Source organism: Scyliorhinus canicula, chromosome 9 (genome assembly GCF_902713615.1).
Source record: "Scyliorhinus canicula chromosome 9, sScyCan1.1, whole genome shotgun sequence".
NCBI classification, from domain to species: domain Eukaryota; kingdom Metazoa; phylum Chordata; class Chondrichthyes; order Carcharhiniformes; family Scyliorhinidae; genus Scyliorhinus; species Scyliorhinus canicula.
In genome coordinates, this window is record NC_052154.1 from 133,794,939 (window position 1) to 133,811,713 (window position 16,775).

A 16,775-nucleotide genomic window follows, 5' to 3' on the forward strand; every position below is an offset into this window, starting at 1 on the left:
AACGCTACCCCATCCCGAAGCAGGAGGAACTCACGAGTGAGATGGTACACGTGCGCTTCTTCACCAAATTGGATGCATCTCAGGGATTTTGGCAAATCCAGTTGGAAGAGTCCAGCAGAAGGCTCTGGACCTTCAACACTCCTTTTGGCAGATACTGCATGAGTCGCATACCATTTGGCAGCATCTCTGCATCGGAGATAGTCCATTGCTTCATGGAGCAGATGATGGAAGGCATTGAAGGGGTTCATGTGTGTGTGAATGACATCATCATATGGTCCACGACCCCTGAAGAACATGTGTCCCGTCTCCAGAAGGTATTCCGCCGTGTACATGCCAATGGCCTAAAGTTAAACAGGTCCATATGTTGTTTTGGCACATCGACGCTCAAGTTCCTAGGCGACCAGATCTCACAGCATGGTGTGCGCCAGGACACAGACAAGGTCAAGGACATCGAGGCGATGAAGATCCCTGAGGACAAAAAGGCGGTGCTGCGCTTCTTGGGTATGGTAAATTTTTTGGGCAAGTTCATTCCAAACATGGCCACAAACACCACGACCCTACACAACCTGGTGAAAAAGTCAACTGCCTTTGCGTGGAAGGCGGTACACCAGACAGAGTGGCTGGAGCTGAAAGCCAAGCTCACCACTGCACCAGTCCTGGCATTCTTCGACCCGGACCGGAGACAAAGATATCCACAGATGTGAGTCAGGATGGCATCGGTGCGGTGTTGCTTCAACGAGATGACACATCATCCTGGGCACCAGTAGCCGACGCATCAAGGGTGATGACGCCCACTGAAACCAGATATGCACAGATTGAAAAGGAGTGCTAGGGTCTTCTTACCGGCACCCTCAAATTTCATGAATATGTGTCCCGACATTCACTGTCGAGACAGATCATAGGCTCTGGTCCACATCATCCACAAGGACCTGAACGACCTGACGCCTTGGTTGCAGAGAATCCTGCTTGAACTTAAAGGAGGTATGTCTTCAACTTGGCGTACACACCTGGCAAGGAGCTCATCGTCGCTGATGCATTGTCCCGCTCCGTCACCTTGCCCAGTGAGCCGCTGGAGATTATCCAGCACATCGAATCGCAGGTGCAGCTGTGTACTAGAACTCTCCCGGCGGCAGATGAGAAGGTAGTTCCTATCCGTGATGAGACAGCCAAAGACCCCCTCTTGCAGCGCGCCATCCACAACCTTACCAATGGCTGGCAGAAAGGGCAGTGCCCACAATTTTATAATGAGAAGGATGACCTGACGGTGATTGATGGTATCCTCCTCAAGCTGGACAGGATTGTCATTCCTCTCCGTCTCCAGAGCTTGGTGCTGCGCCAGATTCATGAGGGACACCTGGGCTTCGAGAAGTGCAGATGCAGAGCCCGGCAAGTTATCTACTGGCCTGGCATCAGCCAGGACATCGCGAACATGAAACTGTGCTACCTGTCAGCGGTTCCAGCCAGCGTAGAGCAAGGAGACACTCCAACAGCATGACATAGTGACCTCTCCGTGGTCCAAGGTTGGCATTGACCTCTTTCATGTGAATGGTCGCGACTACGTATTGATCATCGACTATTTCTCGAATTACCCTGAGGTGCTGAAGCTCCCGGACCTCACTTCTCGGACCATCATCAAAGCCTGTAAGGAGATGTTCTCAAGGCATGGCATCCCAATCACTGTCATGAGGGCAGCACGGTAGCATTGTGGATAGCACAATCGCTTCACAGCTGCAGGGTCCCAGGTTCGATTCCGGCTTGGGTCACTGTCTGTGCGGAGTCTGCACTTGAAAATGAAAAAAATGAAAATCGCTTATTGTCACGAGTAGGCTTCAATGAAGTTACTGTGAAAAGCCCCTAGTCGCCACATTCCGGCGCCTGTCCGGGGAGGCTGGTACGGGAATCGAACCGTGCTGCTGGCCTGCTTGGTCTGCTTTAAAAGCCAGCGATTTAGCCTGGTGAGCTAAACCAGCCCTACTTCCTCCCCGTGTGTGCGTGGGTTTCCTCCGGGTGCTCTGGTTTCCTCCCACAGTCCAAAGATGTGCAGGTTAGGTGGATTGGCCATGATAAATTGCCCTTAGTGTCCAAAATTGCTCTTAGTGTTGGGTGGGGTTACTGGGTTATGGGAATAGGGTGGAGGTGTTGATCTTGGGTAGGGTGCTCTTTCCAAGAGCCGGTGCAGACTCGATGGGCTGAATGACCTCCTTCTGCACTGTAAATTCTATGAAAACTATGAGCGACAATGGGCCGTGCTTTAGCAGTCGAGAATGGTCCACGTTTGCCATGTCATACAATTTCCAGCATTTCACCTCCAGTCCACACTATCCACAGTCCAATGGAAAAGTCGAGAAAGGAGTGTACATTGGGAAACAGCTCATCTGCAAGGCCGCGGACTCTGCTTCCGACATACACCTTGGACTGCTCGCGTATAGGGTGACTCCATTGTCCACTGGCATGTCGCCAGCTCAACGCCTGATGAACAGGGATCTGCGGACGATGCTTCCAGCCATACACCTGCCCAACCTGGATCACCTCCCGGTGCTGCAGAAGATGCAGCAGCTCAAAGACCGTCAAAAGCAGGGCTATGATGCCCTTGCCACCGATCTGGCCGTGCTATCCCCGGCAGACACTGTCAGGATCAAGATACCGGATGGTGGGTGGTCTGCCCCGGATGTTGTTGTTCGACGGGTTGCGACCCGCTCTTATGTTGTACGTATGGCTGATGGCTCCATCGTACAAAGGAATCGACGGGCACTGCGCAAAGTTGCCTGCCCGCAACCACTTTCGCCTCCATTTCCATATGTTGAATTGCCACCTCCTGATATCTCTCACCAATCAGGCTTCCATCCCGCCTGTCAAGGCGACGTCGTCCCCTCCGCCACCTCTCCGGCAGTCGACCAGGATCAGACGCAAGCCTCAGAGACTGGACTTGTGAACATTTTGTTTTGTTTGCTCTGTTCTGTTGTCCTCCGTCAGTCACGTTGGACACTCATTCACATGTAAATACATTCACATACGCCAACAAAACATTTTTAAAAAGGGGAGATGTCATGATATGCAAACATGCAGCTAATGAACACACAGATATGCAAACATGCAGCTAATGAACACATAGAATAGGACACGACCAATGAGCAGTCAGGACACTCGGGGATGGTATCTCACTATAAAAGGGATGAGGCACTCACACCCCGCCTCTTTCCACAGACCAACATCTACAGAGTGAGACAGGGTGTATCCTCAGCATCACACCCCAGCACATGGCCTAGAGCAAGGCTGATTTACTTCGACTGAGTTACTACATTTAGATTAGCAGAGAGTCGAACTCATTGAGAACTGTGCTAATAGTTCAATAAAACACATTGAACTCACTTCAAAGTCTGGAGGATCTTTTACTCAAAACTGCATCAAGTGGCAACTTGTATTATTCCAAATTACATAACACAACAGCAAGTTGCTTGGCAGATTGCTGCAGTGCATCTTGTAAATGGCATATATGCAACCATGTTGTGCCGGTGGTGGAGGGAGTGAATGTCTGAGGAGGTGGATGGGGTACTGGGCTGCTTTGTCCTGGATGGTGTAAAGCTACTTGAGTGTTGTTTGTAAGTAAACTAACTGAGCTAATCCAGGCAAGTGTCGAGTATTCCATCACATTCCTGACCTGTGCCTATGCAACTGGTGGCCAGACTTTAGGGAATCGGGAGTGTAGTGAGAGTGTATATATAGAGATATATAAAGGGTTAATAACTTACATCATAGTGTAAGACAACCAGTATAAAAGTTTTCAGATGAAATTATCTAAAAATACTTCAGGATTCACTCTTTGTTTTCTGGAGTATTTTTTTATTAAGAAGGTATACAAAAAATGGCAAGCACTCATCTTTAATGATCTCTGTGCATAAAAGGAATTGGTTTCTAGTTGTGCCTATTTAAAGTGATGAGACCTTGTGGCTTTAAAAGAACAAACCAGGTTCAATATGTGATTTACCATATCGCAGGGGATTCACTAGCATTCAAAGTAAATCCAGGTTCTCTCCAGGATCAGCTAGTTTAAGCAGAGAGTTGGGTTTTATAGCTGAGGAAGATCCCCGCTTTGTTCATCAATGAGTTAGCTAATCTCAGTCAAGGCGGGAGGAGCGAACTGCAGTTGGCCTCGAGGGGAATATCAAATATGATTTCTGCTTTAACCATTATTCAGTGATCTCTGCTGGAAATCCTTGTGTGGCTGTCTGCTGAGGTCACGATCAGTCTGTACTGTGAAGGCACCGCATACCGTCAGCGTGCAAACCAGTCATTTGGCCTGGATTCTCTGCTGGTGCTTCATTATTTAATGCAGAAATTAAAAGTCAAAACGCAGAATGTTTGAAACGTCCCACACAAATTCAGAAAGAAAAAAAGTGAGCTGATCTAAACACAAAAGAGTTTAACTACATCATTCTCTGTGGAAGTAAGGGAGAGAAATAGAGAATTTTAACATTCAGGTGCTACAATACTACATATACATTCCAGGCACTTGGCTGCTGGCTGTAGACCACTGGGCAACACCAACAAGAGGCTGATTGTACTTGTCAAGGGAATATAGGACGATACCACGACCATGTGATCAGATGATGGGTGGACTACTATCCAGAGAGAACATTCCAGGTTTGTGTAATAGGGGAAACTGAGGAAACATTTTAAATCAGCTCCTTTCTCTTGCATTGTTGAAGGACAAGGTCCTGTGGTGGAGGATACCACAAAAGTGAGAAAGGAGAGTAGACAAGGAAGATAAAGAAGTAGTGATGCCAGGTTTGGATTTGGAGGTATTTATGCTGTACACCAGTCACCTCTTGCCTAATAAAAACAAAGCATGACAGATGCTGGAATTCTGAAATAAAAACAGAAAGTGCTGTAAATATGCAGCCGGCCTGGCAGCATTTGTGAGAGAGAAAAACAGAGGGCAAGTTTCACTGTTCAGAAGACTATGTTCGCCCGCCGGAGGAGAATTTCCAAGGCTTTATGTTCCCCCTGGTGTGTAAATCAAGAAGCAATTAAGCATCTCTTGCCTTGCAAATGTATGCATGGGGAGGAAAAGGAGGGATTCTCGAGGGAATTGTGCTATCGGGCCGCCATTTTGAGCGGGCAGCCCGATAGCGATGTCCTGTGGCTGGCCAATGCCCCCCCACACACACTGCAACTCAACCCCCCCCGCACTGGAAAGCGGCCCCCCTCCCCACCCCTAGATTTTCCGGGTGCCCCCCTTCCCCCAAGTACGGGGGTGACCTGACCGACACACCCCCTCCCTGGGACTCCTTAACTAGGGAGACCCCCCAGAGGGGCCCCCTTAATAGCAAGACCCGCCCACACACACACACAGATCTCTAACTAGAGGGGCCCCCACAGAGACCCCCTAACTAGAGGGAATCCCCACACAGACTCCCAGAAAAAAGACCCCAGTCTGGAAGCTGCAGAGCAGTCAAGACAGGATAGTGACAGAAATTACAGTTGTAACACTCAACTGGAGGCACCATGTGTCCAGTCCGGGAAAGGAAACAGCTGTGACCTGTGTTTAAACCCCTCAGATCCATTAGCTGCAAGCCATTCATTCATTTCTAATAGTGGCTTATGATTGACCGCTTCCACAAAACAGCTGCAGCCTTGATTCATTCATCTCCCTTCACGGATGAGTGAATAAGTGCTGAAACTCCAACATTTACAAACTTCAACCGCATCGAAGACGGGAAGTGCATTCCAACCACAAAGTGCATTCTAATCACTCAAGCGTGGAAACGTGGTGCTCCCAGGTAAGTGTTACATCTGTAATTTCTGTCACTGCCCCTGTCGGGACTGCACTCTTTTCTTGGGGCAGGCTTCCTCTAGTTAGGGAATCCCTGTGGGGATCCCTCTAGTTAGGGGGTCGCTATGGGAACTCTGGGGTGGCCATAGGGGGGTCTCGAAGAAAAGGGTTGAGAAGGTCATGCATTGTGGGGGTGGGTTGGGAGAGAGAGTGGCCCTCGGATGGACTTTAGGGGCAGCTTCCACCACGATGTCGCCCAAGTCAGGCTCGCATTTGGCGAGACCTGTTGTGATTCCCACCCACATGATTCTCAGCCCAGAGGACTGGAGAATCACGGAGGGCTGGAGAACAGGGTACCAGGCCTGCTAAGTGGATGCAAATGGGTCATTAAGACACATTTCTATTCATTTACATACTCCTGCTGGTGTGCGGGCGTGAACCCTGATCATGTCATTGAACCATCAGCAACGGATCGGTGTTCGGTGCTGATCCCAATTATCACCAGATGCTCGATTCTCCGTCCCATTGAGAAATGCGCTTTGGATGTCCCGGGATGGTGAATTCACCCAGAGTTAACGTTTTGAATTGTATCTTCTCCAGAACTGCAGAAGTCTTATTTGACTCGAAAGCTAACACTATGGGCGCGATCTAACCAGATTGGATCAGAGTCCCGTGATGACTGCGTTTAGTCGGGTGTTCCCCGGCACTCACTGTGCCGAGAATCACTAGGCATCTATTGGTACTCAGTTTCAATTCAGTGTCTCAGCAGGGAACGTCCTGCGAAGGCCCACACATAGTCCTGTTTCCTGAACTAAGGAGTTCCACTTGCCGGAACTCAGTGCAAAAATGGCGTCCTGACCTCTTGACCCCTGCCTAACCCCTGAACCTCCTCAAAGGAATGCCCCTGCATTCCACCTGGCATGCAGCATCCCAGGGCCCAATTCCCTACACGGGATGGTTTCTAGCCTGGTACCTTGGTATTGCCAGCCTGGGCACACTGGCAATGCACCTGCCAGTGCCACCTGGGCATCTTGGCAGTGTCAGGCTGATATCCAGGTGTCACTGCCAGAGTGCCAGTACCAGGGTGTCGGGGTGGCACCAGCAGTATCAGAATGCCACCCTACCCAGAGGGGAAGCATCCCAATAGTGCCGTTCCATCTGATCCCCATTTGTGTAGACCAGTACTGACCGGTGCTTGCCCAAGGTCTCCAAGGTGAAAGGGTTAGATCCCAATGCCTCGTAGATCAGGAGTGTGCATATTAGGCAGCACGGTGGCACAGTAGGTTAGCCCTGTTGCCTCACGGCGCCGAGGTCCCAGGTTCGATCCCAGCTCTGGGTCACTGTCCATGTGGAGTTTGCACATTCTCCCCGTGTTTGCGTGGGTTTCACTCCCACAACCCAAAAGATGTGCTGGTTAGGTGGATTGGCCATGCTAAAATTGCCCCTTAATTGTAAAAACTGAATTGGGTACTCTAAATCTATTTTAAAAAAGGAGTGTGCATATTAGACTGAGATTAGCTGTCTCACAATAATATGCAGATTTGCAGAATAGTGACCCTTCCCACAATGGATGGGATTCAGATCGCGTTAGATCTCGCGAGGCGTGACGAGCCGGGTGGATCCAGGAACAGGGATCTCCTGGCATTTACCTGCTGTGCCACACCGCCTTTCGGGCGCAACGCGGATTGTAGATTGCGCCCTATTTCTGTGTATGCTGTAGGTCAATAAATAGTCTGAAGCTTTCCAAATTCACTTCAGTGAAGATTTGTTACTGGGCATCAGAGAGTGGTGATTTGATCCCACAATCTAATCCTGTGTTCGAATCCGTCATCCGCTCTCCATGGACTGGATTTTAACCCAGGTCCCAGAAGTTAGTGGCCAGAGTGCTAACCTGCTGTGTCTCCCAGTCAGCCAGAGAGAGGAAACATCATTCTTTTTAGGCTGTATTTGGCCTTAGCTTCTGCAGGCATTAATTATCTAACTACACAACTCAATAGCCTATTAGAAACAGACCTTCTCTGCTGGGCTGAATGAAGGACCCAATCAAATATTAATCCATTCTCTCTTTTGAATGGCGCTATGTATTCCCAGAATTTTCTCCTTGGAGCTTCTCCAGTTCTGTCATCTCTCTGACAATATGATGGAAATCATGATTACACACCACAAGGTTGCAGCAGTGGAATGGGGAGCAGCTTCCAAGCAAATTCCTGCCGGATTTTCCCTTTAATTCCGATTTCCAGCGGTCATGTTTTTCTACGGAATCTACACAAAGGTAAACATTCATTACAAAGCTCGATACAAGCTCAACATTGGCTTGTTTAAGAATCATCATCATATCACAGCAATTGATCAGGTCTGTTAGCTACATCCACTGCAGCAACGTGATACCACATTGTGAGATCCTGAGCAGTGTGTCAGCCTGATCTCATTATTTTTGTATTATTAATCTGATTTGTTATTGACAGGATTCTGGCATAAACTGGGCTTCATCAGGAGTCAGAAAGATGACTGGTGTGAGGAACAATCAGCCTGATGTGTTCTTCTCAAATTCAGATTGAATTGAAAAAGATGCTGCACCCAAGACTCATCTGTTCTCCCCACAAATGCCAACTGACCCACGACTGTTTTCAGTTGCTTCTGTTTAAGCCTCACTAACTCCATGCTTCCCCAGTCATCCTTTTCCCTTTTGATCCACAGGCTTTTCCAATCCAAGCCTGGCATCACCACGTCTTCATCTTCCTTGTCTACTCGTCTTTCTCACCTTTGTGATATCCTCCACAACGGGCCTTTGTCCATCAACAATTCAAGAGAAAGGAATTAACTTGAACATTTTTGTCAGTTTTCTCCTGCCTCCCAAATCTGGAATGTTCTCTCTGGATAGTAGTCCATCCATCAGCTGATCACATGATCTTGGCATCGTCCTATATTCCCATGTCAAATACAATCAGCCTCCTGCTGCTGTCGCCCAGTGGTGTACAGCTAGCAGCCAGGTGCCTGGAATGTGTATGTTGTATTGTAGCACGTGAATTTTAAAATTCTCTATTTCTCTCCCATGCCTCCACAGTGAATTAAGCGATTTTACTCTTTTGTGTGTGAAATGAGAAAACAGTTTCACTCTAGTTTGCACTACTCAATAGAGATTTGGCATTTTCAGAGTACAGTCAAGGAGGCTTGTTGCATCGACTGGCCCTCCCCAGCATTTATAGCTAGTGAACAATGTTGGAGCAGGGCAGGCAGTATTTTACACTGTATCTAACCTGGGACTGTTTGGTGGTTATTCTGGGTAAGACCTTACAAAATGTTCCACTTCTCAGCCTCAGTGGATGCAAATGATCAATGTTGAATGATTTCCATTATTGCTCTGAAAACTCGTGTGTGTTTTTTTTCAGGATGCATTCCAGGCTTTCCACCCAGACCTTATCTTTGTCCGTAAATTTCTGAAGCCTCTTTTGATTGGTGAGTTAGCTCCAGGTGAGCCCAACCAGGATCGACAGAAAAAGGTGAGATGATCACATAGGTTATTTTGAATAAAGTTGTCACAGTTTTCTTGTGACTCTGTAGTGGCAATTTGTAACTATCTATACCAATGGGTTCCCAGGTGGCCCTGCAAAGTCGACAGGAGCACTTCCAGGGTGGCAGTGTTAGGGTGCCCAGGTGCCAAGGGCCAGGACCTGGGGGAGCCATGCCCATGAAAGGAGGCTGGAGAGGGTGTATGAAGTGTGGGATGTGCAGGATGGGTATGAAAGGGCCTCTGGAAGGTTTGGGGGGTGTGTGAAGGGTCCTGGAACGGGATGGGGGGGGGGGGGGGGGGGGGGTGGGTGCAGGGTCCGAAAGGGGGCATGGGAAGACCTGAAAAGGGGGTGCCCTCAGCCACCCATAGTGGGGTGTCGTCACCTTGGGGGGGCTGTGGGCTAATGCCCATATGCGTGGGGGGTGACATTGCCCATGGGTGTGGGGGTCACAAGTCCTCTTGGAGATCGGGGCACCCTTTCAAAATGGTGGCCTGATCTCTTGAGGAGCCGATCTGACTCCGCTTCCCAGTGTTGAAAATAATTCTATGTGTGGGCTTGACCGGGGAGAAACTCCTCAGGGTCCAAAAGAGTGACAATGTAATAATAATAATCTTTATTAGTATCACAAGTAGGCTTACATTTACACTGCAATGAAGTTACTCTGAAAAGCCCCTAGTCGCCACATTCCGGTGCCTGTTCAGATACACAGAGGGAGAATTTAGAATGTCCAATTCACCTAACAAGTATGTCTTTCGGACTTGTGGGAGGAAACCAGAGCACCCGGAGGAAATTTACGCACACGAGGAGAATTTACAGACTCCGCACAGACAGTGACCCAAGCCGGGAATTGAATCTGGGTCCCTGGCGCTGTGAAGCAACAGTGCTAACCACTGTGTCGCCAGGTCAGAGAATCCCCAGGGGACGCAAGAATCGTGCCCCGCCACCCCGATACCGGCTTCCCGATTCTCCCCTGCCCATTCTCGGGTGCTCGCAGGATTCCCGCTGCGCCAGTCGGGGGCCATTGAATGTGCCCCCCCCCCCCCCCGGGCAATTCTCCAGGCCACAACGGGCCTTCTTTCCAATATAATGTCAGATGTGGGAGTGTTCGCGACACCACAGATAATGAAGCAGTCCATGTGCAAATGCAGAAAGACCTGGACAATATCCAGGCTCGGGCTGACAAGTGGCAAGTAACATTCGTGCCACACACGTGCCAGGCCATGACCATCTCCAACAAGAGTGGATCTAACCATCGCCCCATGACATTCAATGGTATTACCATCACTGAATCCACGACTATCAACATCCTGGGGTTGACGATTGAACAGAAACTGAATTGGACTAGCCATATTAATACTGTGGCTACAAGAGCAGGTCAGAGGCTGGAAATCCTGCGGCTAGTAACTCACCACTTGGCTCCCCAAAACCTGTCCACCACCTACAATACACAAGTCAGGAGTGTGGTGGAATGCTTCCAGCTCCAACAACACTCAAGAAGCTCGACACCATCCAGGACAAAGAAGCCTGGTTGATGGGCACTCCTTTCATCAGCATTCACTGCCTCCACCACTGCCGAATAGTAGCAGCCTTGTGTACCATCTACCAGGTACACTGCAGGAGCTCACCAAGTCTCCTTAGGCAGCACCTTACACACCCACCACCTTCTCAAGGGCAATTATGGATGGGCAACAAATGCTGGCCTAGCCAGTGAAAAATGATTTAAAAAATAGATGGTGGCAGGTGAGGAAGGAACGCTCCAGCCTAACACTAGCATGTTGCTCCATGACCTGGAGAGGAAACCGGGTTTGCAGTGGGCACAGCAGCCTTCATGAACAAACACTGTGGGCAGCAATAGACTTTTCTTTACATTGGTCTGTGCCTGTTTTGATCTCTGCCCCTTATACTTAAATGTTCCAATCCACTCCTTCACTCTGCACTGCTCTGTACTGTGCTAAATAAATAAGGGGAAAATGGTGCTCCCTAACATCCTACCGTTTCACTTGAAACTTTACATACGTGCTTGCTGAACAGAATAGCAAGTATGTAAATACCTCTTTGTGCAATACACTGGCATGTCGATAGATATGCACAAAAGTTTGGGTGCAGAGCCAGATTAAAATGTTACATTCAAATGAGCAATATTTGACTGCAGTTTTTTGCATCCACGCCCTTTGTAGAATTTCAGTGCACTATAGTGACGTGTTTTTAAGCTTCTGGGAACGAGGGCAGTAAGTCTAGTTCTTCTCTGTTCCAAGTGGAACAGTACTACAACAAGAGGCTCAGTAGCATAGAAAAGCGTACAAATAAGAATCAGACATGAATTGAGGCTCCAGTTACCTGTGATCTAAATGTTCCACGGCTACAGTGTACATGGCTAGTATCTCCTCATTAAAGCCGAATGAATGATATTGGTAATTCTGTACTCTGGTTGCGACTTCACCTGGAAAGGGTTTTGTACAATTCCAGAAGGAACTTGATCCTCCTTTTGTGCTATCACGTACAATCTATACTTGTGTGGATAGAAGGCAACACCTCAAGTAATTATAGTCCTCATTTTCAGGATATGGTTTTATTCTATACACATTAAAGTCAAGAATGTCAGTGCTGGGATTTGACAATGTTTTCCACTTTTGCCTCCAAGCATGTGAAGACCACATGTACAAGAATTAGATTCAAAGTAAAGCTGCCCATACACTATTTTGTCCCAGATTGGTTATTTTGGTTAGGTGCAGAATTAAATTCTCTTCTACTCTCCCATCAAAGCCCCCCCTATTGTCCCAAAAATGTGCCTGAAGAAATAACTATGTGGGCGATTTTCCAGCCTCGATGCGTCTGGCGTAAATCCCGCTATGTCGAGAGATTTCCAGGAGAATCCTGAAATGGGATTTGCTCCGGATGCCAAACAGTTTGCCATGTTCCCGGGCCCTCCCAGCAGATGCCCAAATGGGCCTGAAGGGGGCCGGGCCACAAGTATGTGGCCTGAAGGGGTGGGGCCTGAAGGTGCAGGGCATAGAGGAAGACCCATTCGGGGGATTCTTGGGGAGCGGGGGCTGGCTTGAAAGGGGGTTGATGCTAGTGATCATTGAGATCATGGCACCCCGATATATAAGGAGCTGGACCTGTATATCACGGCCCCCTCCAACAAATTGACTAAGAGGGGGTGGATTGCGTTCAGGATCCTGCCGACCCACACAGCGGGAATCACACTGCTTTTCCCTCTGGAGATGACAGTTAGGACGCAATTCAACTAATTGGGAACAAAGTCCCACAGTGAGTGCTCACAGCAACGCGTGTTGTATAAGGAGTCTCAGCTGGGAACGCATGGCTCAGGCCGCACATAGCCCTGGTTTGTACCATTTTTAAATGGCGTCCCAATCTCCCAAGGCCCCCAAAGCAACCCCTGACCCCCACCAGCCCCAAAGCACTATGGGATGGTCCCCGCCACCCCCAACACCCACCTTGGCCATGCCAGGCTGTCACCCAGGTGGCACTGCCCATGTGCCACCAGTAGTGCCAGGGCACCACCCTGCCCAAAAGGCATGCAGCTGTGGGCCTCCAATCGCCTGGGAGATCCCCACAAGTGCCGTTCTGTCTTGTCCCCATTTGTAGATACCAGTACCAAATGATGCTCGCCTGAGGACTCCGAGACACAGGGGATAGATCCCCAAATCTCAGGATTCTGCACATTAGAGCGAGACTAGCTATCTCGCATTAATATGCTGATTTGTCAAAATATGAAATCACCGACAATGGGCACAGACACCAGATTTGGGATACATGGTGGCACAGTGGTTAGCACTGCTGGCTCACAGCACCGGGGACCCAGGTTCAAATCCAGCCTTTGGTGACTATGTGAAGTTTGCACTATCTCCCCGTGTGTGCGTGGGTTACCTCTGGGTGCTCCAGTTTCCTCCCACAGTCCAAAGATGTGCAGGTTAGGTGGGGTTACAGGGATATGGTGGGGGAGTGGGCCTAGGTAGGGTGCTCTTTCAGTGGGCTGGTGGACACTTGATGGGTCGAATGGCCTCCTTCTGCACTAGGGATTCTATCGATTTATTTATAATAAGAGTAAAAGATGAACATACGATGGAAATAATGGAACAATGGTCTACTAGTCTACCTATTCCAAAAAACCCACCCCACCTCCAGCTAGACACACAAGACAAACACACGTGAAGGAGATAGGAAATGTTAAAAAACAACAGAGTTAAGAGGTATGAGAGAGTTGAGGGTTTTCGCTGCTGAGCGGAGGTCCTTGTGGGCGGTTATCTCTTCAGAATGCAAGGTGTTGCAAACCATCAGTGAGTATGAATCTTTTAAGGACTACCATCCATTAGAACTCCCAGACTGTAGGTATTCCTCTGGGGAATCGCCTTCACACAGGGGGCGCGATTCTCCGCTGCCCACGACGGGTCGGAGAATAGCGGGAGAGCCTTCCCGACATTTTCCCCAACCTCCCGCTATTCTCTTCCCCCCCCCCCCCCCACCCCCACGGCCGCCCCACGACACGAATCGCTGCTCGCCGTTTTTTACGGCGAACAGCGATTCTCCCCTGTCCGATGGGCCGAATTCCCAGGCCTTTACGGCCGTTTTCACGAACGGAAACATACCTGCTCTCACCGTTCGTGAAAACGGCCGCAAAGTGCCGTCCCGGACAACCATGGCACCGATTGGCACGGCAGAACCACGGCCGTGCCAAGGGTGGCATGGGCCCGCGATCGGTGCCAACCGATCGCGGGCAGCGGGTCCGATACCCGCGCACTCTTTGTTCCTCCGCCGCCCCGCAGGATCAGTCCGCGGGGCTGCTTAGGGGCATGACGGCCCGCGCATGCAGGGGTTTGATGCATATGCGTGATGACGTTATCCGCGCATGCGCGGGTTGGAGCCGCCCAACCCGCACATGCGCGGCTGATGTCATCATGCGCGTCAGCCACCGTGACGCTTGGCGCGCGGGCTTAGCGACGGTCACTAAGCCCGCAATGCCGTTCTTCACGGGGCCGCGCTGCTAGCCCCGACCGGGGTGGGGGGAGAATCAGGTCCCGGGAGGGGGCGCGGAGGCTGCCGTGAAAAATGGCCAGTTTCACAGCAGCCTTTACGATTCTCCGCATTTGCGGAGAATCGCGCCCAGGATATTTGGTCTGTGCAATTCTATCATGCGACCACCAGATGGACTCTCAGTCTCCCCGAGATATTACTACCTGCGTGTTTACAGCAGATTTTATATCCACTCTGTCTTTCAACTGCTTGCCTGATCTCTGGGCAAAGATTCTGGCTGCATCGTGAAGAGAGTTCTCAGACTGGGCTTTTCCCAGCCATTCAGGCAGAGGATTAAACTGTTACACACCTGGTGGGAGAACCTGATTGCAGCCTTTCAAACCAGTAGTGCCCTTCACAGGTCTATCTGCTGCCTGAAGATGTTTAAATAGGAATGCCTTCTGCACGTCCGGCTGGGAGCCTCTTAAATCGGCAGGCAGAGAGAACACTGAGAGAGTGCTTTAAAGCTGCATCATGCCTGGATCTTTCACAGAACTGACAAAATGGGGCTTGCATCTCCTTTTCCAGAAGTTTCTGAAAAACTCCACCAATCCCAAACGAGAGTTGGTCCAAGGCCCAGATTGCAAATGAGCTGGATGGCTGCTTGCCACGTCCATCAGCATAATATCACAGGCTATGCCACAGAGCATACTGAATCAGAGGGGATCTGCCGGATCAGTCTACATAGCAGCTTGCAGCGGGAAAGGGGGTTCAGTTCAAAAAGTTCAGTTCAAAACCATGGGTGTGAACCAACAGCCATGCTGCGCCCGATAAGCAGCTCACGTGGCCGTTGACAACTGGGAGACCCCGCTCCCGGGATCTTCCCAGCTCGCAACACCTCGTGGGATTCATTGCGATCTCGCGAGGTGTTTCAATATGAATGTCATCCACAATGGGCGGGAACACGTTTTAGCAAATATGCATATTAGAGCGAGGCAGTATGCCGTGTTATAATGTGCAGATTCCTGAGGTATCTGAGACCTTGGGATTCAACCCCCTCACCTCCGAGACCTTGGACAAGCGCAGTTCAGCACTGGTCCCCACGGACGGGGACTAGATGGAATGGCACAAGTGGGGTCTCTCAGGGGATCGGAAGCCCCCAGCTACAGACCCTTCAGGAAGGGTGGTGCATGACACTGCTGGTGCCACCCTGGCAGTGCCAGCTAGGTGCCAGCCTGATGGTGCCAGTTTGGTACTGTCAGGGTGCCAAGCTGGCATGTTTTACCCAGGGCTGCCTGGCGTGGGTGTAGTGGGGCAGGTGGTGAGGGAACCAACAAGATGGAAAAACATACTTCCCCTCATCCTCACCAACCTGACTGCTACAGATGCATCTGCCCATGACAGTATTGGTAGAAATGACCACCACCACACAGTCCTTGTGAAAAGAAAGTCCGGTCTTCACATTGAGGAACCCCTCCAGCGTCTTGTGTGGCACTACCACCATGCTGAATGGAATAGATTTTGAACCGATCTAGCAAATCCAGACTGGGTAACCGAAAGGCTCTGTGGATCATCGGCTGCAACAGAATTGTACTCAACCACAATCTGTAATCCCAGGGCCTGGCATAACCCCACTCTACCATTACCACCAAGCCAGGGGTCAACTCTGGTTCAATGAAGGATGCAGAAGGACGTGCCAGGAGCAACACCAGACAGACCTAAATCTTTGGTGTCAACCTGGTGAAGCTACAACACAGAACCATTTGCGTGCTAAACAGCGTAAGCGGCAACTAACCGATCTAAGCGATTCCACAACCAAGATCAGATCTGAGTTCTGCAGTTCTGCCGCATCCAGCCGTGAATGGTAGTGTAAAATTAAACATCTCATTGGAGGAGGAGGTTGGTTTCCTCCGGGTGCTCCGTTTCCTTTCACAAGTCCCAAAAGACATGCTTGTTAGCTGAATTGAACATTCTGAATTCTCCCCCAGTGTACCCGATCAGGCGCCAGAGTGTGGCGACGAGGGGATTTTCACAGTAACTTAATTGCAGTGTTAATGTAAGCCTACTTGTGACATTAATAAAGATTATTGTTAAATATTGCCAATTTCAATGATCAAGGAGCCCAGCATTTCGGTGCAAAAGATAACGCTAAAGCATTTGCAACAATCTTCAGCCGGAAGCTCGAAGTGGATGATCCATCTCAGTCTCCTCCATAGGTCCCCAGCAACACAGATGTCAGTCTTCAGCCAGTTTGATACACTCTTTGTGATATCAAGAATGGGAGTCGAAGGGAAAACTATCTGCTGGTTGGAGTCCTACTTGTTACAAAATAGGCTGGTTTTATTTATTGAAGGTCAATCACCTCAGTTCCAGGACATCACTGCAGGAGTTCCTCAGGGAAGTCTGTCCTAAGCTATGCATAAATAATATAAATACTGTAGCTACAAGAGCAGGTCAGAGGCTAGGAATCCTGCAGCGAATAAAGCACCTTCTCCCTCATAAAGCCTGTCCACCAT

The 16,775-nt window shown here is 49.6% G+C and overlaps 1 protein-coding gene across 1 annotated transcript in view; it reads left to right on the top strand.

The window, feature by feature from the left end:
• The window catches only part of LOC119971718 (acyl-CoA 6-desaturase-like), an 85,813-nt gene that overhangs the window by 15,334 nt on the left and 53,704 nt on the right, over window positions 1-16,775 (top strand). The window contains exon 2 of the mRNA XM_038807658.1: window positions 9,163-9,273. Within this exon, the coding sequence (XP_038663586.1) occupies window positions 9,163-9,273 (111 nt within the window). The remainder of the gene's footprint in view (window positions 1-9,162; window positions 9,274-16,775) is intronic.